Here is a 23085-nt window from a genome sequence, read left to right on the forward strand (position 1 = left end):
AGCTGGAAGGAACAAATATTTCAGCTCACCCAAGCAGCCTTTGGAGTGGACCCAGCAGCAGCCGCACTGCTGACGTTCTTGTGCTTCCTGGTGCAATTCATGGGGCACCCTCATCCTGATGGGGGAGGAGAGGTGAGCACTCTCACCATCAGTTAGGTAACTATTTATTTTGCTCATAAGTGCATGAATTAGCTAACTACTGAACTACTGAAGGGATTAACCCCTTGTTTGCTTTTTTCTTTAACCTGATGAACTCATAAAGTTTGTTTCACACAGTACACTGTCTTGTGAATTTGAGAGATCACAACAAACTGTGAAAAAGGTGAGTGGGAAATGCTGAGCGGAAGAGGTTGTCATCAGATGTACAAAGTCCAAGTGGCAGCTGAGTACTAGTGCCATCTCTCAGGGATCAATACTGGGGCCATCGCTGCTTTGAATTTCATATCACCAACCAGGGCAGTAGGATGGACTAGGCCCTTGCGAGCGTGCGGCGGCAGCACACTGGGGTGGGGTGGGGAGTGCAGCCGGGGCAGTGGTGGGCAGGGCTGCTCCTCGGAGGGCCTGCGACAGGCTGGGGAGATGGGCCAGCGTGAACCTCAAGGCAGGAGCAAGGCAGGAGATGTCTGGGGGGAACATGGAGGGACTGGGCTGGTTCAACCTTCAGGAGAGAGCTTGGTGTTGCCTGCAGCTCCCTCCCAGGGGTGGGAGGGCGCAGAGAACATGCAGCTAGACTCTTCTTGGAGGCGCCCAGCGAAAGGACAAGGCATATACTGCAGCAAAGAAAATTTCAGTTAGGCCCTAGGAAAATTGTTCCCCATGGGGGTGGTCAATCACTGGAAGAGGGTCCCACTGAGGCTGTGAAATCCCCATCTTACTAATGTTCAAGTGGGCATTAGCCCCATTTTGTGTGGGAAGGTGGGACCAAACGACCTCCAGAGAGCCCTGCTGACTCGCACCGTTGTGTGACTCTAGCACAGGGCCTTAGACTAGGCCCTTTTGGAGAAAGTCTTTCGATATCCCTGAATATCTTGGCAGCTTTAGCAGGAGAGAGATTCCACCTGCGTTCAGTGAGGCTGCCGTTGGCCCTCATGTGTTAACACAGATGGTGTCTCTCAAACTTTTCCACCAAAACACTAGCTTTTAAATCCCTTCTAATTTTCCCATCGTCTTTACTTCTGGTCAAAATTCTGGATTGCTTTTGTTCACAGAAGCCAAAAAACAACCAACCAACCAACCAACCGAAAGGAACCTTTATGAATTTGACTGAACTATGCTAAGAGTTTTGGCCAGAGAAAGCAAGTAAGCGAATGCTGGCAGACTGCGAGGACTTTGCTTGAGTCTCCGTAAGCTCGCCAGATGGGATGACGGTCTAACTGGAGGGCAGGCAGGCGAGGAAACGCGCCCGTTTCGGGGTTAGGCCGTTGTACGCAGAGGGAAAACCGAGGGCGCCGCACAAGCCCTGCCTCTGCCGTTCAGGGCGGGTTTCCAGCCGGGCGGCGAAACGAAACTAACCCGAGGCCGGGGCCGCGGCCGGAGCCGGAGGCCGCTGCGGGCGCGGAGACGCCGCCGCCGCGCGAGGCGCGACTTCCTGGCGCCGCCGCTCGGGCCCGGCCCCCGCGCGCCCACGGGCCGCATGGCGCAGCGGGCGCCCACGGCCCCGGCCTCGGCCCCGGTCCCCTCCGCGGCCCCGGCCCCCTCCGCGGCCCCGGCGGTCCGCGAGTGCGGCGCGCACGCCGCGCGGCCGCTGGAGCTCTTCTGCGACGACTGCGGGCGCTGCGTGTGCGCCCTGTGCCCGGCGCTGGGCCCCCACCGCGGGCACCGCGCCCGCCTCCTGCCCCACGCCGCGCGCGACAAGCAGGTGAGGCGCTGCTCGGCCGCGGGGGTGGCGAGGGCGCTGGAGCGGCCTCACCTGAGGAGAGGCTGGGAGAGCTGGGGCGGCTCCGCCTGGAGAAGAGGCGGCTCGGGGGTCTGATCAGTGGATACAAATATCTGAAGGGAGGGTGTCAAGAGGATGGGGCCAGACTCTTTTCAGTGGTGCCCAGTGACAGGACGCGAGGCAACGGGCACAAACTGAAACACAGACAATTCCATCTGAACATGAGGAAAAACCTCTTCACTATGAGGGTGACAGAGCGCTGGCACAGGTTGCCCAGAGAGTTTGTGCAGTCTTCATCCTTGGAGATATTCAAAACCTGCCTGGACGCGATCCGGTGCAATGTGCTCTAGGTGACCATGCTTGAGCAGGGGGGTTGGACCAGACGATCTCCAGAGGTCCCTCCCAGCCTCAACTGCTCTGTGATTCTTTGCTTCCCAGGGAGCCAGGCCCAGGGGTACTCCCAGCCCATGGGGTTCCCATCCCCTGGGTGCCCCAGCTCTCCAAGTCTCCCCCACATGGGTCTCCCACAGTCCTGTGGCCAGGCACTGGGTCTGTTGTTTTGCTGCTAGGTGTCCTGTTTCCCCCATGATCTGAGTGCAGGCCTTCTGTGAGCCTTACCCCAGCCCATGCACAGGGACCTTTGCTTTGGGGCACCAGTGCAGGCTGGTGAAAGCGTTCCACGTGTGAGCTGAGCACAGGGTTCCCTGAGTAGCACCAAGTCTTGTGTGGACTATGCATAGGGTTGTTTTAGTGGACTGGGCACAAGTCTCTTCTCTGGTCTGGGGTCTGCTTGTGTGGACCAGGCGTAGCATCATCTCTGTGGTGCCAGCTCTTCTTGGGTAGACTTTGTGTGGGATCCCTTCTCTGCTTTTAGGTTCTCTGTGTATGGACTACACATGGCTCCTTGGGTGATTTTTAAGTCTGGAGTTTTGAGACCAGATGTGGGTTTCACCTCCACGCCGCAATTTCCCTTTATGGACTGGGAGCAGAGTCCCCTGGATGATCTGGGTAACAGTCACTTCTCTGGTTCCAGTTCTTCTTCGTGTGAACTGGGCGTAAGTCCGCTATCAGCATGGGATGCCCATATGGGCAAGCCACATGATTCTCATCCTTGATACTGGATATAGCTGAGTCTTCTGTACAAAGCAGATATGAGGTCCATCCAGGCCCCCACTTTGGATCACCTGTTGCATGTCTGATATTGTTCTGTCTACAGATCCAGTATGGATGCTTGCACCATTGGAAGAAGCAGTTGTCTGGACAGGTTGGCAGTGTGGCTTGTATTAGGCACTTGTTGCTAACTGGAAGTGTTGAGACAGCTGAACAAAACACATCTTGGATTATAATCTAAGGATCCAAGATGTGAGAACATCTCATGGAAGGTGGGGGTGGATGGTTGGGATATTACCAGGAGCTGGGGAGGTGGCAGGGGCACTAAGCTGGAGGAAAGACCTTTGTGTTAGGTTACATGTCTTGCTTGGTTTTAATCTTTTTTCTGACGTGGGACTTCTGCAATTGGCTTTTCTTTTGCCAGAATCAGATGTTGGTAGCTGTGAGCAGTTGTAACAGCTCAGTGGACAGCTGAGAGAGTCAGTATCTTCAGCCTTCTTCCTCATTTTGCCTGCTTTATATGCAGCCTTGTGGAGCTTTTAGTGTCAGACCAATTTTGCAGACTGCACTAGCTGGCTCTGGGTTTTGATGAGTGCTTTGTAAATCCATATGTGCTGTACAGATAGGGAACAGCATGCTGTCACTGCACAGGGACATGGTATCCCATGAATAGAGGAAAGATTATCCAGTTGCACCCCCTACTCTGTTTCCAGAGAGCACACTTAATAGTAGTCTAAACCAAGGGACAAGGTCTCCCTTGTGACATTGGCCTTCCAATGCTGACTGAGTCGTGTTTCTTCATCAGAACTTGGGGATCAGAGAAGCTTGGATGCCCTGGAGGACTTGTTTTCCCGGCCAGGCTGGAAGGAGCTTTGAAAGAAATGATAAGATTTTTTTTTCTCCCCACAGATTTGGAGAGTTCCTTCCCACTCCTTTTCTGATATTTTGGAGCTGTGCTGTTTCCCAGCTCCCAGAGACCGTGAGCAGCTGCATAGGACATGCTGAATTCCTCTGGCATTTTATTGCACTTGTTGCTAGAGAGCCAGTACCAGGGCAGAGGCATGAGGCTAGGGCTCCAATTCACAGCATTGCAGGGGAAAGACAGAAGGTGTCAGAATGACTCAGAGCAACGGCATGACCTGTTCCTGCAGGCTGTTGTGCTTTCAGTGCGTGGGTGCAGGTCTTGTACTGAGGCAACCCCGTCTGAACCAGGGTAAAGTGCACAAGGAGACAAGTCTGGGTGGTTGCCTGGGCTTGCGTTTTGCCCCCATGTGAACGGTGTGCAGGTACTAGCTGGGGACACAGTGGAGCAGATGCTGTGGATAACTGGCCATGTGTCTTTGTGGCGGAATAGGAAGTGAGCTGGGTAGAAACTTGGCTCCTGAGGGGAGGGTCTGTCCCTAAGAACAAGTCTCTGCTGACATCTACTGGCTTTGGGCTGTGGAGATTTCAGGCACGAGCTCTATGACAAATAGTTCTAGCCTAAGAAATCAGAATCTGACTGGCAGTTTTGTTTGCTGGGAGCAAAGTTACTCTGTGCTGTCCTTGTGACGTGATATCAACTGGACAGAAAGTGAGAATCTTCCTCAGCGCTTTTAGCGAATCCTAGCCGTGGATGCTAAGAAGAGACAACAGCAATCATGCTAGGCCCATCGGGTTCATCCCTAGTTCTGAGGTTATACAAAATCGTTTGCACTCCTGAGTGCAGGGCATAGGATCAGTGTAATGTGCACTTGATATGTGGCCTGTGAGTCTGACTCTGGAGCTGGGAGTCTTGAGTCTTGGCTAGCCTTGCTTTTGTTGCATTTTTGAGTGAGTGACTGAGTTAGGGCATGCAGGCAATCCCCAAAGAACGTGTTCCCAGACAAAGTTCCTCAGAGCGGATGAGGTGGGTTACATGCCAGTATTGCGGACACAATCTGTAGCATTCTATTTTGTTTACCTCTGTACAGAAAGTAATGCTTAACCAGAAACACTTGGGGCTGGCATAAACATTTGCATATCATCACTTTTAGGGTGGAAGGAGTATCTGAGGTGATCTGTTTTACTGGCAGAGAAGGAAGGTTGTGCTTTGCTTTTTTCTCTTTGTCAGTCTTTGAGTGAGGGAATGAGGTTTAGCTTGCAGAATGGATTGAGGAAGGCTGACACCTACCAGGACTCCTCAGTCTTCAGGTCGTGCAGAACCCTGTGGTCCTCCAGGGACAAGACTGGAGAATTGTGTCTGGAGGGGACTGCATAATGTGAGTTTCTTGTGGCATGCAGTAATGTGTCTGCACCTGCATGGATGTACATGTGCCAAGCTTTGCAGTCTCTGGCTATTGCCTGGATGGTCCAGCCCATTTCATCTGAGTCTGTAACTATCAGGTGGCATGTGAGTTTTCTGCAAAGGAGGTTCGTGTCCGTAATGCAAACTGGTTGCCCATGTAACAACATGTCAGCCCTGCAGAATTTAAATGTAGTGCTGAGCTGGAGATATTGCAGTGAGCTGGTACACCTCCATGCAGCTACTCTTGACTGGGTCCCAGTTGCAGTACAGGCACCCTGATACAGCTATAGCTGTCTAGTTGTAGCTAGCTTATCTAACATTTACTGAGGGCTCTGTGTCCAATGCTAGTGCACTATCTCAGAGTGTGGGGCTGCAATGCTTGGATCTTTCATGGTACTAACGACAAAAGGCATCACCAAGTGCACCAAGACTTCAGCCTGCTGGATAGAGAACAGCTGGATTTCAGAGGGCTGTGGGGCCAGGCACAACAGAGCGGGACTGTGCTGGGTTGCTCAGTGCAACTCAGGGCACGACACAAGTATCACAGATGCCAAGCTGGTAATATTTGTTGTTGCAGACATTCAAACTACAGCATCACTGTAGTGACAGTGGGGCATTTCTAACTGCTGTTACGTACACTGGGAAGCATCCTGTACATTCACCAGATTTTGGGTCTGGACAGAGCCACCCACTGAATAAATGTGCTTGGTTCACTGCCCTTCCTTAGCTTCTAAGTGCACAAGTATGCAGTGTTAATCTGAAATGTGCAATGCCATAGATTTCAAGGTGAAAATGTTTTTTCCCAGTAGGCTTTCCTGCTCCTCTTGAAGGTGGCACTCATTTGTCTAGCTCTCTGAATCTCACCAGTGTAACCACAGGGCAGGAGGTGAAATGATCAGATCATTACATTTGATCATCACCATCCTTATTGCACAGTCTGATAACTGAGTGCTTCAGTAACATAATTCCTGCTAGAGAAGGAAGATGGTATTCTGGTGTTTTACAGATGTTGTTATAAACGCTTTTTTATTTCTTTTATTACTGTACAGGAACTCATGGCATTGTGTTTGAAGGACCTAGAAGAGAGAAAGAAGCAGGAAATTGATAATAGAAGGGCTGTAGAGCAAGCTGCAATTGATCTGAAGGTAAAGTGTAGTTTCCTTCTCTATTATGCAGTCATTTTCCAAGGAGAGACATTTTACTACATCTATAGCTATTCAAAGACCCAGTCAGCTATTGCTTCCTAGGAGAAGAGTGTATCCATTGCAACATACTACTGTCAAATGGACAGAGCAGGGAAAGAGTCTCCAAAGGCTTGGCCTTCCTTCCCTGATCAACCAAACATCTCTGTGAAAACTATGTCAAAATTTTTGTGCAGAGGAATAATCAGTGTCCCCCAAAAGGTATGTCATTCTGGCTTCACTGATGTAAGTGGAGATGCACTGCTTACAGAGTGCAAAATGGCTTTTGCTCCATGGGCATCTCTGAGCATTTATGTTACAGAAATGTCAGTAAGAGCTGGAGACAGCTCTGAATAGGTTTGTGACATTGCAGTTTGATGTCGCTTCCTTTTGGACATTTTCTCTTCCCAGCATCTCCCTGTCCCTAGCTAGTTTGAAAATGGGGCAGAGAGTGTTTTGCTATGTAAGGATCAGGTCTGTTGCTTGTAGAGGTCAGTACCTGTTACAGTCCAGGTGAAAAGAGAGTGCTTTCTGCACAAATAAGCATCTTGTAATCTGCCTTCAAGCTTTTCCATACAGGATATCAGCAGGAAAATCCTGGCTGCATCTGCCTTTAACTGGGTAAAAAAATGTTTCTAAAGAGATACAGCAAATCAGTAAATTTCAACAGGAAAGTAACATTGAAAGCCTGGGAGCAAACTGCCTGAAATCCTTATGGTCTGGTGGTGGTTGGGCACTCTTCTGCTTGCTCCATAGGCACGTGCCATTATGAGCAAAAGGCAGCTGTCAGACAAGGTGACGGAAATCCAGTTGCTGCTTCGGGAAGAGGAGAGTCTGGCAAAAAGCTTCATTGATGAAAAGACTGAGCATGCCCTTGAAGCACATGAACAGCAGATGGAGTCTTGTCGAGAAAAGCTTGGAGCCCTTGAGACTTTCTCATATCGGATCAGACAAATACAGCAGCAGAGTGATCCCATTCAGTTACTGCAGGTGATATTTTGTGGTGTCTTTCTGCATCTTATCCTCTCAGTCCTTGGTAAACTCCTCTGGTGATCCTGTATGATTAGCCTCTGTAGATTCCCCCTGTTTGTAAGCAGCCTCTTTCTCTGCCTTCTTTTCTTCTTTATGTTGTTGTTTTGGTGAACCACTTTGGTTCCTGATTTTTTAGTTGTTGAGTGTTCATGTTTGTGGCACTGATGTTAGGTCTGTTTGAGATTTGTGTTAATTTTTACCATAGATGAAACAGAGAGTTATGCGTGTCTCTTCAACTTGAAGTCAGATGCTGCATCTTTCCTTAGGCAGTGTAGTACAAAAGTCTGACAAAAGGCAGCCCTTATTGGGAGACTTAGGGTTAAATTGTCCCATTTCTTTAGTCATAGGAGATCTCAATCTTTCTGAGCAATAGCCGTGATTTTATTGGAGTGGGCAGGGTTTTTTCTCTTTACTAATGATCTTCACCTTCCCTGGAAAGCATGTGTTGCCATGTGCTTATACCCTGACACAAGCCAAAGGATGCCAGTCTCCATGGGAAGACCCATGATGCATGTCTATATCCTTGCTACACTACTTGGCATGCTCAAGAGTTCACAGTGTTGTTTGTAATGTTGCCCTGGCCTTCTCCTGTTTGTGCTAGCATCTGGGCTCCATATGGGAAGCTGTTCTTCATGATTTTGGAGGGCTTTTCTGTGGGGGAGGTTGGGTTTTATTTTTTGTATTGCTTTTAAAACCTAGTGATTTAATTTTTCCCATTGTTGAGATTTCCCACAAAGAGTCCTAAGCCAAGTCAGACTCCTTCCCATCTTAGGGTGTGCTGGAGGGCCCTGTTGTACCATGACTGCTGGATTTTCCTTCTCTGGGGCAGCACCTGGCCTCACTGGCAGGAGGATGCTTAGTGGGCCATTAAGCAGGCTGAGCACAGCAAGACCTGAAAGGCTTCATTGTAATGGCCCATATGTTTAGCTACTGGTGGAGCTGTCCATGCTTTCTGGTGTGCAGAAGCTGGGAGGGAAGAGTCCAGATTCACAACACTGTGCTTACTAATCAGAGAGTTGGGTCTTCTTCCTCCAGGACTGCACTGAAATTGAAAAGGAAATGCAGGAGCACAGGAGCGTAGTAGAACAGTGGCATCCAATACCTCTCTCATTTGAGCACATCATCAACCATTATAAGCATCTCATGGCAGCTCTTCAGTCCATTCTACAGAAACCACTAGAAGTTCGGCTTAAAAAAGGTACCTGTGAGAGTGCTAAGAATTTTGCATTCTCATGCTCTCTTTTAAGTAAAATATGGTTTGTAAATAGGAGCAGTATCTTTTATTAGACCAACCGAGAGCTGGAGAAAAAAAAGCATCTTTTCAGGCAGGGGTAGGTTCTCTGACATATTGATGTAACGTTGCTATAGCTGTGATGATTTAGGAACATGTGAGGTTTTTCTTTCAGCTCTGAAGAAGGGCTTTTGTGCCTTAAAGTTTGCCCAGTGCTTTTTTTCCAGCTGAATCAGTTGTTTGAACATAAGTTGCTTCTTCCTGCAGAGCTTACCTTGTTTGTATCACTAGACTATCACAGCTATACAACATAGCTGTTCTGTCCTTTCAGTCGCTGTCAGATGTATGTATTCCATCAGGCCATCTGGCAGTCATGCAGCATCAGGTACCTGTAAAATTTGAAAGCTTGTTGTCATTGTTGCACCTGATAATGTCTCTGTCGCAGGCAGTCTGATAAACTTCTTTGGGTTTTGGTACTTTAAAGGCGAGTTAACTTGTTCTCCTTAGAGCTCCTTTTCTCTTTCAGCTGGTATTTTGTCCTTAAGTGACCTTTTGCATGATTAAGGCAAAGAGTCCCCTAATGGCCCAGAGCCATAAAGCCAAATGACCATGGAGAAATCTTGCTGCTTGATAAGCTGCAGGTGAACAGGGCGACACTGGCCATCACATTTTACCCATCTTCCTTTTACTGTTTCCTGTTCTGAGAGTTGCCACCAAGAACAGTACAGCAGGATGCAGGTGGGAAGTCTTGGGACAGGTCTGGAAGGTCACTGCAGGATGAATAAAGAGCTGCTAGACAGTACCATGCAGATGTCTGGAATCTCTGCAGTTGTCTTCATCTGTCTGACTGCTCTGATCTGATGTGGGGGGTGCTTCCTGGGGAAATGGGAGGTGCCTACTTGCCACCTCATATATGCTGGGCTGTGTAGATCCCAGCAACACTGTCATCCAGCATCTCTATGCTGTCCAAAGAGCATAAGGTGGAAAGCATACAGAGTGAGTGGCCCTCCCCAGCAAAGGTAAGAATTTGTCCATCAGGTTGGAAAAATGGAGTGATTATATGGCCTTGCTTAGGCCATGGGTGGAATTCACAGGGAAGAGGGGGAAAAAAAACAAATACCCCGTCCTATAAAATCCCCCAAGGTGTCATATTTTTAAACTCTGCTTTAACAGTAGAGATGTGTTCTTCCTCTGTGGACTTGCCTGAACTGCCTCTCTTCATCTCTGAACAGACATTTTCAGTAGTCTTAATGCCACTGCCAAGCGGGAGCCTGGAACAGTGTTGAAAACTGTGTCTTCTGTTGATCGGTTGCTCTTACTGAAACGTAAGTGTGGTTGAACAAAGGTTTACAGCACTTCTAGTGCTTATCGCCCTGTTCATTCAGGCAGTGAATGAATGTGTGCTGACCTTATCTTAAAAGGGTTCTGATGTTTATACAGTTTGGGAGGAATGAGTGCTTGTCTCTGCCAGAAAATCACTACCCTTTTCTGTATCTCAGCTGAGGAAAGAAATGTTAGTTGTTGTCAGTTAAATCTTGATCCTTTGTTTTTATTCCTAACTGCCAGTGTGTGAATCAGTTAGTCACTAACTTAGTTTTTAAAGACCTTTCTATTATCATCATCATCATGATCTGTCTTTATTTAATTATATATGTATGTCCATCATCTAATCTATCTAGGGTCAGTCCACAGGTGGTCTTCTCTGGTGTGGTTGGAAAGGATGTACAGTGAATTGTTTCCTGTGTCTGACAGGAAGCTGATAAACATTTCATTTGTCCTGCAGCAGATGAGCGTTATGTCTGTTATTAATCTCAAAGCTGTAACACTCCCTGTTAAGAGTTTCATTGTAGCTGGTAGCAGAAGGGCCTGTTGTAAGAGGAAGTCTCCTTTCTAGCCTGGATCCAGCCCAGTCAGGAGTGGGCCCTTAACTTCTGGCTGGTGTTCAGAAGGGAGGGCAAGGGGCAGTACCATCGCAGGTAGAGTGGGTTACATGCTGTCCCTGCACCTGTGGGTTGACATACTCTCAGAGGAATATTTTCCAGAGTTACTACTCCTTGTCTTACTGCTGTGCTTCTCTGGGTTAGCCCCTAAGTCCCAACATTGACTTTTTCATCCCAAACACATATCTCAGTTGGAGATGAGTAAACAGCTGTTGCACCTTGTAAATGCAGCAGATGTTAAGAAATCAGGAATGCAACAAGCAAAGCCTGTTTTCTTGAATGTAATGGCATGGTTTTTTTCCCACTCACATCACTTCTGTGCTGCAGGGTCCAGATTCAGTCAGTCACTTTGTAACCAGCACCTGATTTTGTTAAGGCCCTGAAACTAAGCACTTTACAGCTTTAAAGCATGGGTGTGTACAGATAGTGCAATGTTTTCTAGTAAAAAATTTCATTTCTTCCTAGCAAAACTGCAGTTTCCAAGAAACTGACAACCATGGGCTCATTTGTAGGCTTTGTGTGACTTGGGCTTCTTTCAAGAGTTAGTTAATAAATGTAGTAAGGCCTTATGGTTTTGATTGCAGATGCAAGATCTCCAACATGGGAATATGACAGCCTTCATCCAAGGCTGAAGTTGTCTGATGATCGTCTTGTAGTAAGCTGTAACTGGAGGAGGATATTTTACCCCTGTGGTCCCCAACGATTCGATAAGTTATGGCAAGTGCTAAGCAGAGATGCATTCTTCTCTGGGAGCCATTACTGGGAAGTTGATGTACTTCATGCTGGAGCAGGATGGTGGATTGGCGCAGCCTACCCTTCCATTGGCAGGAAAGGAGATTCTGAAACCTGTCGACTAGGCTGGAATAGAGCATCCTGGTGCATTAAAAGGTTTGATATTGAATACTGGGCATTTCATAATGGGGAGAGGATTCCCATTGTGACAGAAGATGATCCTGAACGAATTGGCATTTTTCTGGATTATGAAGCGGGAATACTTTCATTCTACAATGTCACAGATGGCATGGCTCATCTGCACACCTTCCGCTGCAAGTTCACAGAGCCAGTTTACCCAGCCTTGAGGCTCTGGGAAGGGTCCATTGGAACATGCAAACTGACATAAGGAATGAAGATCAATAAAGCCTGCTTCTTCATGGTTTTTCTATGAAAGCTGCTGTAGCAGTGATCTACATGAATTAATTTCTATCACATAACAGACCTTCCTGTGATGCTTTTAAAAGGCAACAGGAGTATGTATTTCCAGCTTAGTATTGATCAGCTTCCAAAACAGAATCTCAGATAGCTACTAGCATAATGTTGTGTCTTCATCAAATCACATGCTATATCAAGTGCAGTTAGAGAAAACCAACTGTAATTTTTAATGTATACGTACTTTCAGTAGGGGAAGGTGATCTGCCATTTATAAATTTCAATATACTACAAGTGCTATACATCATATTTTTTGTATTCAATTCTGACTTTCAAATGGAAAAAGTCTGATAGGCACTTGAAAGCCTATGACAACTCAGATTTAAACTATGAAATAGCTATCCTTTTTATTAATTCTCTCTTTTGTGTCTGGATGGAGAGACTGCAATCATGTTTGGCTCAAGATTCAAGTTCATGTATTGCATAATGTTAGCTTTGACAAGGTCAGAGTTGGATGATAAATATATTAAATGAAGCATTTCATAGTGAACTGTCACTTCTGGGAAAATCAAAGATAGGCATTAACTGTTAGGGCGGTCCCTCTAATTAGACCTGAGGTAGGAGCTTCTGTAGCCACACTAACTAACAACCATTAGCTGGTCTTATTTGTGACACAGAGTCTGGATTGGGCTTCTTGATGGCCTTATTCTTCCTCCACAGAGTGAAGGTGAGAAAAAGTTGTGTACCACCACCCTATCGAAGGTGCAAGGTCTGGAGGATTGTGACCACACAAGCAATACATATACTAGATCAGTGGGGCAGTTGTGCTTTAAGTGATTATTTTTGTTTCCTATTTACAAAGACTCTGACTGTTGCTGGGTAAAGGTATACACACAGAAAACTAGCAGAAACAGCTTGCAAGGACTGCTCTTCACCTGATGCTTCTGTATCTTAGCACTGCTGCATAAGGATATCGATTTGTTCTTTTTTTCCAATATATACACTAAAGTTCAGGAAATTTTTGGAGCCTATGTTTACAGCAGTCTCTAGGACCAGCCCTACTGCAGTGAACTACCACTGCCACTTAAAGCAGGCCAGGGAATCCTAGGGGATTCAAAGACTAAAAGCCCTGGAATTGTCTCTACTGCTGGCAAAGACAAGGCCACACCACTAGCTGAAATGTGAAAACAACAGTTTATTTTATAAGCTTGCTTTATTTTTTTAAGCTTACAATTAAAAAAAAAAACAAACTCTTAACAATCAATTGAGTAGTTTCTTAATATAAGGCAAGTATATTGCATCAATCGAAGCTTACAGACTGTCACAAGCACATGATTCACTCAAAGAATTTCTTCTTCTCACATCAAAGATAGGACTAGTCTCCTCAGAATTGCAGAAGGGTAAACATTTTGAAAGAAACAGTAAGTAGCCCACAACTTAAAAACACCACTGCCACGTTCAAGATACTAAGTCATGACCAAGACATAGCAAGTTCCAAATAACCATCACCAGTAAAATGGTTCTGACACAGACAAATGAAGATACATTATAGCAAAGTCATTCTGTGTTAACCAGCCTGAGCAATGCACAGTTTGCAGCTGCTGCCATCTGGATCCCTCATGGACAAAGGGAAGAGCAGCAGGCTGATGAGTGGGATTGTATTTCCTACTTGAAAGGCTAGAACCTGTGATGCAAAAGCAGAGGACACAGAGGACCACAGACCACCACGCATAATGATGGCATCTAGTTCAGTAGCCAGCCTTGGCTGTTTCAAAGAAAGACCAGTGTAAAAAAAAAAGGAAGGAAAAAAAAAAAAAAGAAACTCTGTTTTCACTTGATGAGCCAGGAAGGATGCTGCTGAATCCTGACCAGAATTTGTCTTCCTACCTAAAATCTGCTAACTTCAGTAAACAGGCTGGCAATACAAACACAGGTGCCCCAAGCCATTGCAGAATTCATTAAGGTTCCAGGCTTCAGTCGGCTCACAGTGGGTACCATGGGCTTCCCCCCTCCCCCCAAAGCACAGATTAAATTTATTTCCCCTGATCCATTTTAGGTGCATTTTTTACTTAATCTGGCTGGCTGCCTCTTTTGCCTTTCAATTCAGAAAAAGGACAAAAAGGTCATTTCTCTTCTCCCTTATACAGGAGCTTCCTATGTATCTAAACTACTGCCTTTTTTGGTGCTGTCTCTTAAGATTGTATGGCCACATGGGGATCTAGTTTTCTCAAGGCGGCTAAGTTTTTCCAGAGTGCATTACAGGAACAGGTATCTCCCTTTCTCTGTACAGTCTCACTTCCCATTTCTCCACCTCCACACCTCAAGCCAGTTCCAACCCAGTTCTTGAGACTTTGTAGCCAACTGAGAAATCCATTAGGTTGCATGGGTGAAGCTTTCTTTTCAGTTTATATAACCTTTCACTTATCTGCATTCAACTCCAACTAGCTGTCTGTTATTAGAGGGGTGAGAGAAATGGCAGGAGAGCAGGCCACCAAAAGATACAGCGATAGAACAGTTCAAAGTGTAGACAAATCATAAACATTTAGCATAATCTTACCAGAAAAGAGAAGCTGGAAAGCAGCAGATCTTGGTCTCAGATTTGGCAAACCTCCAAATTAAAGTGGAATGGAAAAGGGGGAGCATGGCATTTTCTGAACCCCATGCTATACAGCTTCCAATAAAACTGCCCTTCATAATTTAAATCCATTTGCTGCAAACACTTCCTGCTACAAGAAGCTGAACATTCTAGTCTATTTCAATTCTCATGATTCCCCCTTTCTTCTAATCTACCATGCTGCCATACCTAAATATGCAGTGTAGTAGTACAATACTACATCATCAAAACATAGACCAGAATGCTTTGGTTTAGTACTTCACTTTTTTTACATGATTCTCCATTGCCTGCTCCGTGATGGTTTCATCTTCTTCAATATTTATTTTAACCTTCCGGCCCACCAGATCAAAGATAGCTTCTGGGGGAAATCCCTTAGGCTCTCCCACCTTCACAGTCAGCATGTCAAGTGTCAGTACTGTACCTTCAGGAATTGTCACTTTTGCCACAACAGACTTTCCCAGCTATAGGGGAGAAATTAGAAAAGGTTTAAGTCAAATACGGTTTGATTCAGAGGATACCAAAACAGGCTAAAAATTTCTGCAGTTACTTGGGAAGTGGTTGTGTGGAACTGCCCTCCCTATTAATTCCTTCTAACAAGAAATCAAGGGTGTGTTAGCATGGCAATGTTCACTGTAACAAGACTGTGGGGAACACTCAAATCTTTTCTGAAATACACATAATGGCTCACTGGAATTTCTCAAAATCAGAATGGAGAGAATCTGTTAAAAATTCAAGACGGTCCAGCTTAGCATAAAAGCAGCTTGCATACAATCACAGTCACCTATTACTCAACTTAGTTAACCATGGAATGATATCCATAGAACTCCACTATATTCAAAATCGGCATTGGGTAAAAATAGCTACTGGCTGCCAGACATAAAAGATTATAGGAATTGACAAGTCTACGCTAAAGCTACAGTGTGCTAAGCATTAATGCTGTGTGTGCTGCTATTTAGCAACAGAAGTTTTTCAGTGCTGAGGAAGAAAAACTGCTGCAATAGAAGAGAGAGCCAGAGACTGTAAACTATTAACAAACTACTTTTCTAAATATAGAGCCATTAGCTGTCAGTCTAGATGTCAGCTATACATGAATCAAAAGCAAAGTTACCTTTTCATTACAAGCCATTTCACAGGGCAAGAGCTGCTTGACTGGAGAACCCATTGCCTTTTCCACAGTACGGATGGCTTTTACCAACTCTGCAAGTTCATTTGGCTCCAGGGATGCTTGGTGGTCACTTCCTTTCCATGTTTTGTCCAGAGTCACATGGCGTTCGACTACTTTAGCACCCATAGCAACAGCTGCCACTGAAATGGCTATGCCAGTTTCATGTCCCGAATAGCCAATGGGGATATCAGGAAAAGCTGACTGATATGCCTTGAATGATGACAGAGTTGGTCTGAATTACCAAGGTAGCAATTTCAAAGACAGAGCAAATTTAACAGTGATAACTGCAATGAAAACATGGACAGTTACAGTGCCACAAAACAAGCAGTTGGTTATGCTGAAAATGCATTTTTTAAAATGTTGAACAAGTTACGCTGCATTACTGACCATCTTATTTTAAGGACTTCACTGGGATAATCAGTACTGATGAGGAAAAGTAGATACATTCCATTCTACAACTTCTCTTATGCTTTTAATTTAGTTGTACTCTTCAAGCTCTTAAAAGCCTACATCACTGTAAGTTACATTAATAGAACAGCACTCTATTTGCATCCAGGAACCAAGGGAGTGGTTAAACTTAACGGGCATCCAAAGAGGGTTCCTTAACCCCAAATTTCAAATATGAAGCAGCACATGGGGGAGAGCTTTCCAATCCTACAAGCAATTAAATATAGCCATGTCCAGTTCTAGTTAGAGTAACAGATCCTTGTACATACAGCTAGGCAAGTGCTTGAGCACTGGCCAAATGCTTGTTTTTCCTGAATCAATATCAGGAATATCCAAGTAATATTTTCAGCACAGGAAACTGTATCACGGCCTAATCCATTTTATTCATTGCTCTCATATTCACATGAAACCTTTTTAATGAAAGCTTCTGACCTGGCCCCCTATTTAGAGTCATATTCTAGATTCCACACACTTTCTTAGTGGTAATTTCTATATCATTTTTTTTGCACTACAAAACACAAGGTAACATTTCAGCCCACACCTCACATTCTCCTCCATTTAACTGTTAATGCCCCAACAATATCTGAGCTCATCATACTCCTCAAAGTTGAGTTCTTGTGTGAGCAGAGGCTTGCATGAGTTAGAGGAATGTGATACATTTTCTAACTACTCAGAAGCAAATTCCAGCATGACTAAGACTTGGAAATATACCTCAATAAAAGTGCTTAAGTCCTTAAGTACTCTACCCACAGCACATTCTGGGTTCTTCACTGACCGTTATAACACGAAGATTGACATCCTCCGGCTGAAGCGGGTATGCACTGGTGCACTGCAGGAAGCAGAAGTTCGGATTGATGGGCTTCACAATCTGATAAACCTGATGCATTGTGTTCATCGACTGCATCCCACTGGAAATCACCATTGGGCGACCTAGCCGTTAAAACAAACATACAGGTTTTGCCCCAGCTCTCAAGCTTAGGTCCATAACAAAGCAACAAAAGATTAATTTAAATTATTGAAGTAAATAAATTTAGTTGAATTTGAAATATAAGTTGGTCTTTTTTCCCATGTTTGAGGGTGCTTTTTTTTTTTAAGGTATTTTAGATCTGTTCCAAAATCAGGTAGGAAGAAAGATCCAAGAACTGACCTACTGGGACACAGTGATGCTCACTTAAACTGCTCAAAGGAAAATGCTTACCTTTCTTTGCAGTCTTTTCCAAATATGGAAAATTGTTTGTATCTCCTGACCCTACTTTGAAAAATGGAACATCCAATTCATGTAGAAATTCCACAGCCATCTACAAGAAAGAGAAATCACTGAATTTTAACATACCACTCCAGTCTGAAGGGATTAATAAGAACTACCATTCTAGAAAAAAAGAATACTGCAGAACAGCTAAGCCAAAGTTTATTAAATGCACAAGGCCATAAATACATATCCCCCAAAATATACTGCTGCAGAATCAAAGGTATAAGGTATAAAATAAACCAAACAGTCAAATAAATCAAAAACAGATGCACCATTCCAATACAAGAGGCAGTCTGCAGGTTAACAGTTATGAAACTCTGAGCCAATCAAATTGCTAAATTTTAAGATTAAGTAAACAATTACAGCGAGACTGGATTTTTTGGTCAGGCACCTTGTGACAGTTCTGTAAACTGATGTCTGCTTTTCTGACACTCTTATCAAAATATTATTGATACTATCAAAAGCAAATAGCAACAATACTAGCTTTTTTCTCCCTGGGATAGAAGTATTTTTGTTCATAGGTAGACTTTGGAAATGGTGCTGACTGGAATTAACTAAGGAGCTGGGCTGTATTAGGAACTTCAGTCTGCTCAGTACAGTTCACCCAAGTCTCATCAAAAAGTAGTAACTTTTGTCAAGACTAGATCTGAATGGATTTACATCTCCAGCTCCTGAAATAACATACATCATTCTGAGGGTTTTAGTTTCTGACTTCTCTCCATGTCAAGTATTCTTGAGGTATCTTCTTTTATAATACTTTTAATCCAAAAAAAGAGAAATTATCTTTTGTCACAAATTTTGCTCCGAGTTTTGATTAGGAGCCTTTTCTCAAGGCAGTGTCTTTGGTCCCCCTTCAAGCCAGCTTACAGGTACAACTTCTTAGTACAGATGAGCTCCCCTGCTCCTCTAGCTATGAGATGGAGCTTGTAGGCCATGGCATTCTTGCTTGTTTTTCCTGGCACTGCCAGAGAGAGTAACTAGCTGCAGATGAGAATTTGTCTGCTGAAAAGGAAATGTACTGCAGGTACACAGGCAGTCTGCCTGCCAGATATCTGCAGGTTAGAAGTATTAAGCCATACGCAGAGTGCTTAAAATTACTAGGAGGTTCCCTGAATAGCTCTGTCACTCTGAGCAATCATTTGGAGAATACTGCTGCCTTTGACTCTTAAGTCAATCTCTCCCCCATCACTGGCTTTCATTTTCTTGCCAGCATGCTCACAAGAATGACTGACCCCCCTCAGTTCCCATCAGGCAGCAATGTGCAAACTCCTGCATTTTACTACTTACTACATCACTGTTTTTAGTAAAACCTAATGCTTCCCTTCTGAAGTATAAGTAACACATAGGTATAGAGAAACTCCTGTTTGCATAGTGAAATGCATGGGACTACCCCTCTATTCCCTACCTATTCTCTTCAAAAATAAGGTCAGAAATAGAAAAATATGACAAGTTTGAAAGTTCTTAGAGTCTTTTTCTTAGCCATGTGCTCTGTAGTTAGTACTTAGCCAGGACAGGCAGGTACACCTTCTCTGAAGAAAAATGATTTTGAAGCTATTAGACAGGCACCTGGAAAAGCATCAGCACCCAAAAAAGAAAGTCAAAATGATTTGCTTTTAAAAAGGATACCAGAAAATAAATATAAAATTTGACAAAAAAAGATTGTGAAAGTAAAATAGATTATCCAAATATTACTTACACTCTACTTCCATCTAAAAATGTTTGTACGATATTTAAGACAATTCAGGAATTATGGGAGGTTACATGGAAATCGATATTGGACCAGTAAGTGGCGTTTTAGAGAAAAAGTACTATTAAGGGGGACCCCCCCCCTCCAAATTTACCACAGGCAAGAGGTACTGAAACCCTCTCTTCACATGTTTTGGTAAAACAATGAAAAAGTTATCTAATTTCATCTACCCTCAGAGCCCTCCCCCCACCAAAAAACACCTCCACTTTTTTCAGCTCATTCCTTGTAGCTATTAAATTTACTTAGTGCCAGAAAATGTCAAAGATAATATCCAGCACAGAAACACATCTCCTCTCATCTAATTTTCCCATCATCATTATGATGCAGATTTAATTTCTTGTGTCTGGGATGCACAATGTATTTTATTCAATAAGATGCATGGTGTCGGAAGACAAAAAATACACTGTATTAAAGAGCCACAGATCTAATCTGAGAAGTCAAAGGAGATGACACAAAATGAGATATGACAGATGGACTATATATCTAATGACACTCTTCATTAAGTGACCTTATTTCTTGAAAATTGGCAGATCTTCTGTAGAGGATTCAAGGAACAGGAAGTAACCTCAAGCAGTACAGAAAACAAAGGGAGTGGTTTCAGTGACATCCTGCTTTGTCACCAGTACAAACTGGAACAGAGTAGATAAAGGAGTTACTCATATCCTTTATATTTACTTCACGTGGGGAAGGACAAAGAATTATAGGAAAGGAGATTAAACTGAGACATCAGCAATTCTCTCTAATAGTAAGGAAAGTAAGGTACTGAACAGATTACCTTGAAACATTAGACAATGCCCATCCTTGCTCTATCCTGGTCAAGGCTACTTGAAGAATAGCAGGTATGATGTTGTGCCTACCTGATGCAAGAGTGGCTAGCTTACTTCTGGAGGGTCTCTTTCAGTTTGGTTTTCTATTATTTTCCTAGACCAAACTGATAAGGAAAATAATCTGTAATCTTCAGCGTACACTGAAGCTTAACTGTTACCTGAACTTTCCAGTTCACAAATTTCAATTGTACATTGCATTTATAAATACTGAAACTGAGATCACTTTGAGGTAGGCAATATGCAAGAGTTAAGGATTTATACATCTCTTAAGAGAGCACAGCAGCAGACGAGCTTAATGGGAGTTTACAGGCTGGTGGGAGACTGTCCAAGAGCCAATGACAAAAATGAGGAAGTGCTTCAGGTGGAAGATTCTCTCTGTGAGACAAATGAACAAGAGAAAAATGAATACAGGCACTTCTGCTGCTTAGGAACATCAACTGGGGTCTAGCAGACAGCAAGAAAGGAAGAAGTGAGGGAAATACCAGGCATTAAGTTGAGAAAGGAATCTGGTTCAAGTACAAAGGGAAGCTTGCAATGCTTAGCAAGGAAGAGCTGACATAGCAGGTGATGTTGGATAGTAGTCAGATTGCAGTCTTGATCTAAACTCTGAAATCCTTCATGTTTAAAATTCAAGCTGAGGCCTTGTCTTTAACCCTATTATTGTGCATAATATGAAATAGTAATAAATATGTCAGCAAACATGACAGGTCTTCTGAAACATTCAGGCATCCACTCAACCATAGCAGAGACACAAGTGAACTGACACCTTTACTCTAGTTTCTTCAAGTAGAAATTCAATGCCTACATGTATTTGGTATGCTGTTTGTGTTGTGTGAACTGTGGTACATCAGTATAACAAACTGCAGCAACAGCTGGATTCTGTGTGTTGTGTAAGTATTGCTTACATACCTCATCCATGCCAGAAGCTGTAAAGAAAATGCCAACCTCCTGCGCATATTTCTTTAGCTCCCTGTACTGGTCATGACTAAACTCCAAGTGACGCTTGTGCTCCCCATAAGTCTTTCCCCATGAGTGTTTAGAGGTGTATGGCCTCTCTAAGGCTTTCTTGTTGAATTTGTACTCCAGTTCACTCTTCTGGAACTTAGCACAGTCTGCTCCACAGTCCTGCAAAACACACCAGCACACTCTCAATGGGATTGCAAGCGAAATTGCATTCAGCCTAAGTATGAAAACACAGAAAGACTGTGCAACTAATGTCCTCATCTGTATTACACAGTTTTCACGTTACTGTCATGCTAGTCACAGCAATGGTGTGAACGCAGAGGCACAAGCATCCCCGCCCCCTGCCCTGGGTCATCGAGTGCCCTTATGCTTAGCAGGGCAGCAGTTTGCAATGAAATCAGTATGATTTACTAGCAAACTGAACTGCCTCTTGAAATGCATGCCACTTATTTAAACAGTAGATTTCTATGGGGTTTTCAAAGCTCCGCTGTCACATGATAATCTTGCACAAAATTCTGTAGAATGAGGGAGAAGAATCTGAAATTTGCCTCAGGTGACCCGCGCTGTGAAGACAGCCACTCAATGCACTATTTGGGCATTTATATCAGAGTCAAGGGTCTGAACACATGATGTCCTGACTTCTCCTTCAGTAACGGTATGACATTTTCTAACAGGTACGTACTGAAATACCAAATTTTAAAGTGGTTTGACTGTCTTCGTGGACGTCAAAAGCATCACCTAAGAAAAAGGTTAATGCAAAGCAGACAAACCCGTTTCATCGCAGCAGTTACATACCCTCCCAGACGCTGAGCTAGTTTATACCGTAACTAAAAAGGTGCCATAACCGCCCAGACCCGGCGTGGTCTGCCGGTGTGCGTCTGCGTGTGCAAGGAGCAGGGCGGCCGCCCCCGCCGCCCCTCAGAGCCCGCCCCGTCCGCCTCCCCCGGCGCCGGCGCCCCGCGGAGCACCTTGGCCATGCGGATCATGCGCTTAGCGATGTCCAGGTCGCCCTGGTGGTTCTGCCCAATCTCGGCGATGATGAAGCAGGGCTGGTCGCCGCCCACCCGCCGCCCGGGGCACAGCTCGAACTCCCGCGACATGATGGCGGCGCCGCGGACCGCGATCGACTGCGCCCGCGCCCCGCGCGCCACGGGCGCGGCACCACCCGCCTCTCCGTGGCGCGGCAAGCCCAGCCAATCCGAGCGCCAGGGGGGCGGGGCCGAGAACCCCCCGCTTCTCATTGGGCCCCGCCCGAGCGGCGGGGCGGGGCTGCGATGCTTCCGCACACGCCGTCGGCCAGTGGAACGGGTGGAGGCGGTGCGAAATGGCGGCGCGGGGCGGTGCGAAATGGCGGCGCGGGGCGCCGGGCCCTGAGAGGGAGCGATGCGACGCCACGCGGCCTGGCGGGGGCGGAGCCCCGCTTTACCTCCGGGTGCGGGCGCACAGCTGGCACAGACGCTCCGGGATCCTGGCTGGAGCTGTGTTAACACGATTTGGGGTTGAGTAAGTTAGTGTGCTGTACAGATGTTTAGCGTATTTTCTCCAGAACCAACTACTGCTTCTTGGTGTAACCTGTACCTTGGCTCTTTTCCTCATGTTATATGCATCTTGTGGAAACAAGAATTTATGTTCAGTGAAAAATGTCATGGTTTTGCACATTTTCAAACGGGTGCCCAAGCAAAATATTTAGAAATATCTAACCAAATTGTTCGAATGGATCAGAATCGTCTGAGTGCATTCTGATCTTGGCCTAAAATAAGTAAGCAAAATAAGACTTTTTTTAAAAAAAAACATTAAATGATGTAAGTAGGTAAATGAAAATCTTAATTCATTTTATCTTGAAACAAAACTGCCTCAAAATTGGATGTATTGCCGAGATTTTGACTGAATACAGTTTTTGTAACAGTAAAAGATTGTTAGAAAAATTTTAAGTAATGCTGTGCAAACATCCTTTCTATTCAAACTTTTGCTTTGTTCTTAAACTACTTGCAATTTGGCTGTGACATTTTGCCCAAAATTGCAATTAATCTCTCTAGAACTTTAAGAATATAGGACATTTTAATGAGCATTAGTAGGGGTGAAATAGCATGTTGAATGTTAAGCCCAAGGAGCAAGTTTCTGTGTAAACAAAAGCTGGTCATGCAGGTCAGTTATACTAATGGGATAGCTTAAAGAGCAATCTGTTTGCATTTTTTGGGTGTGGTGGTTTATTGACCAAATTGGATAACTACATCTTAACTTCAAGAAAAATGAAATTGCCCCGGGTCATATGGTGTAAAATAATGTGTATT

At 44.8% G+C, this 23085-nt stretch overlaps 2 protein-coding genes across 2 annotated transcripts; one reads left to right on the top strand and one right to left on the bottom strand.

Annotated features, from left to right (window-relative positions):
- The first annotated feature begins 1633 nt into the window (after positions 1-1633).
- Positions 1634-12321, top strand: TRIM14 (tripartite motif containing 14). Its single transcript, XM_067315927.1, has 6 exons — positions 1634-1858; positions 6302-6397; positions 7190-7423; positions 8501-8663; positions 9929-10021; positions 11221-12321. The coding sequence occupies exons 1-6, from the start codon at positions 1634-1636 to the stop codon at positions 11754-11756; spliced, it is 1347 nt and encodes a 448-aa protein (XP_067172028.1). The 3' UTR covers positions 11757-12321.
- A 636-nt stretch (positions 12322-12957) lies between these two features.
- Positions 12958-21909, bottom strand: NANS (N-acetylneuraminate synthase). Its single transcript, XM_067315442.1, has 6 exons — positions 21763-21909; positions 20741-20956; positions 17207-17306; positions 16784-16938; positions 15505-15771; positions 12958-14857 (listed from the first exon to the last, which is right to left on the bottom strand). Exons 1-6 carry the CDS (start codon positions 21892-21894, stop codon positions 14648-14650), a joined length of 1080 nt encoding a protein of 359 aa, XP_067171543.1. The 5' UTR covers positions 21895-21909; the 3' UTR covers positions 12958-14647.
- Between the last annotated feature and the right edge of the window lie 1176 nt (positions 21910-23085).

Source organism: Apteryx mantelli, chromosome Z (assembly GCF_036417845.1).
Source record: "Apteryx mantelli isolate bAptMan1 chromosome Z, bAptMan1.hap1, whole genome shotgun sequence".
Taxonomy (NCBI): Eukaryota; Metazoa; Chordata; class Aves; order Apterygiformes; family Apterygidae; genus Apteryx; species Apteryx mantelli.

Bases quoted from the DNA above. Each gene is read 5' to 3' on its own strand.
- TRIM14 (XM_067315927.1), top strand. From the start codon at position 1,634: ATGGCGCAGCGGGCGCCCACGGCCCCGGCCTCGGCCCCGGTCCCCTCC. The intron at 1,859-6,301 runs GTGAGGCGCTGC...ATTACTGTACAG, and splicing joins ACGCCGCGCGCGACAAGCAG to GAACTCATGGCATTGTGTTT. The intron at 7,424-8,500 runs GTGATATTTTGT...TTCTTCCTCCAG, and splicing joins ATCCCATTCAGTTACTGCAG to GACTGCACTGAAATTGAAAA.
- NANS (XM_067315442.1), bottom strand. From the start codon at position 21,894: ATGTCGCGGGAGTTCGAGCTGTGCCCCGGGCGGCGGGTGGGCGGCGAC. The intron at 16,939-17,206 runs GTAAGCATTTTC...TTTAACGGCTAG, and splicing joins GGAAAAGACTGCAAAGAAAG to GTCGCCCAATGGTGATTTCC. The intron at 14,858-15,504 runs GTAACTTTGCTT...TCTCCCCTATAG, and splicing joins AAATGGCTTGTAATGAAAAG to CTGGGAAAGTCTGTTGTGGC.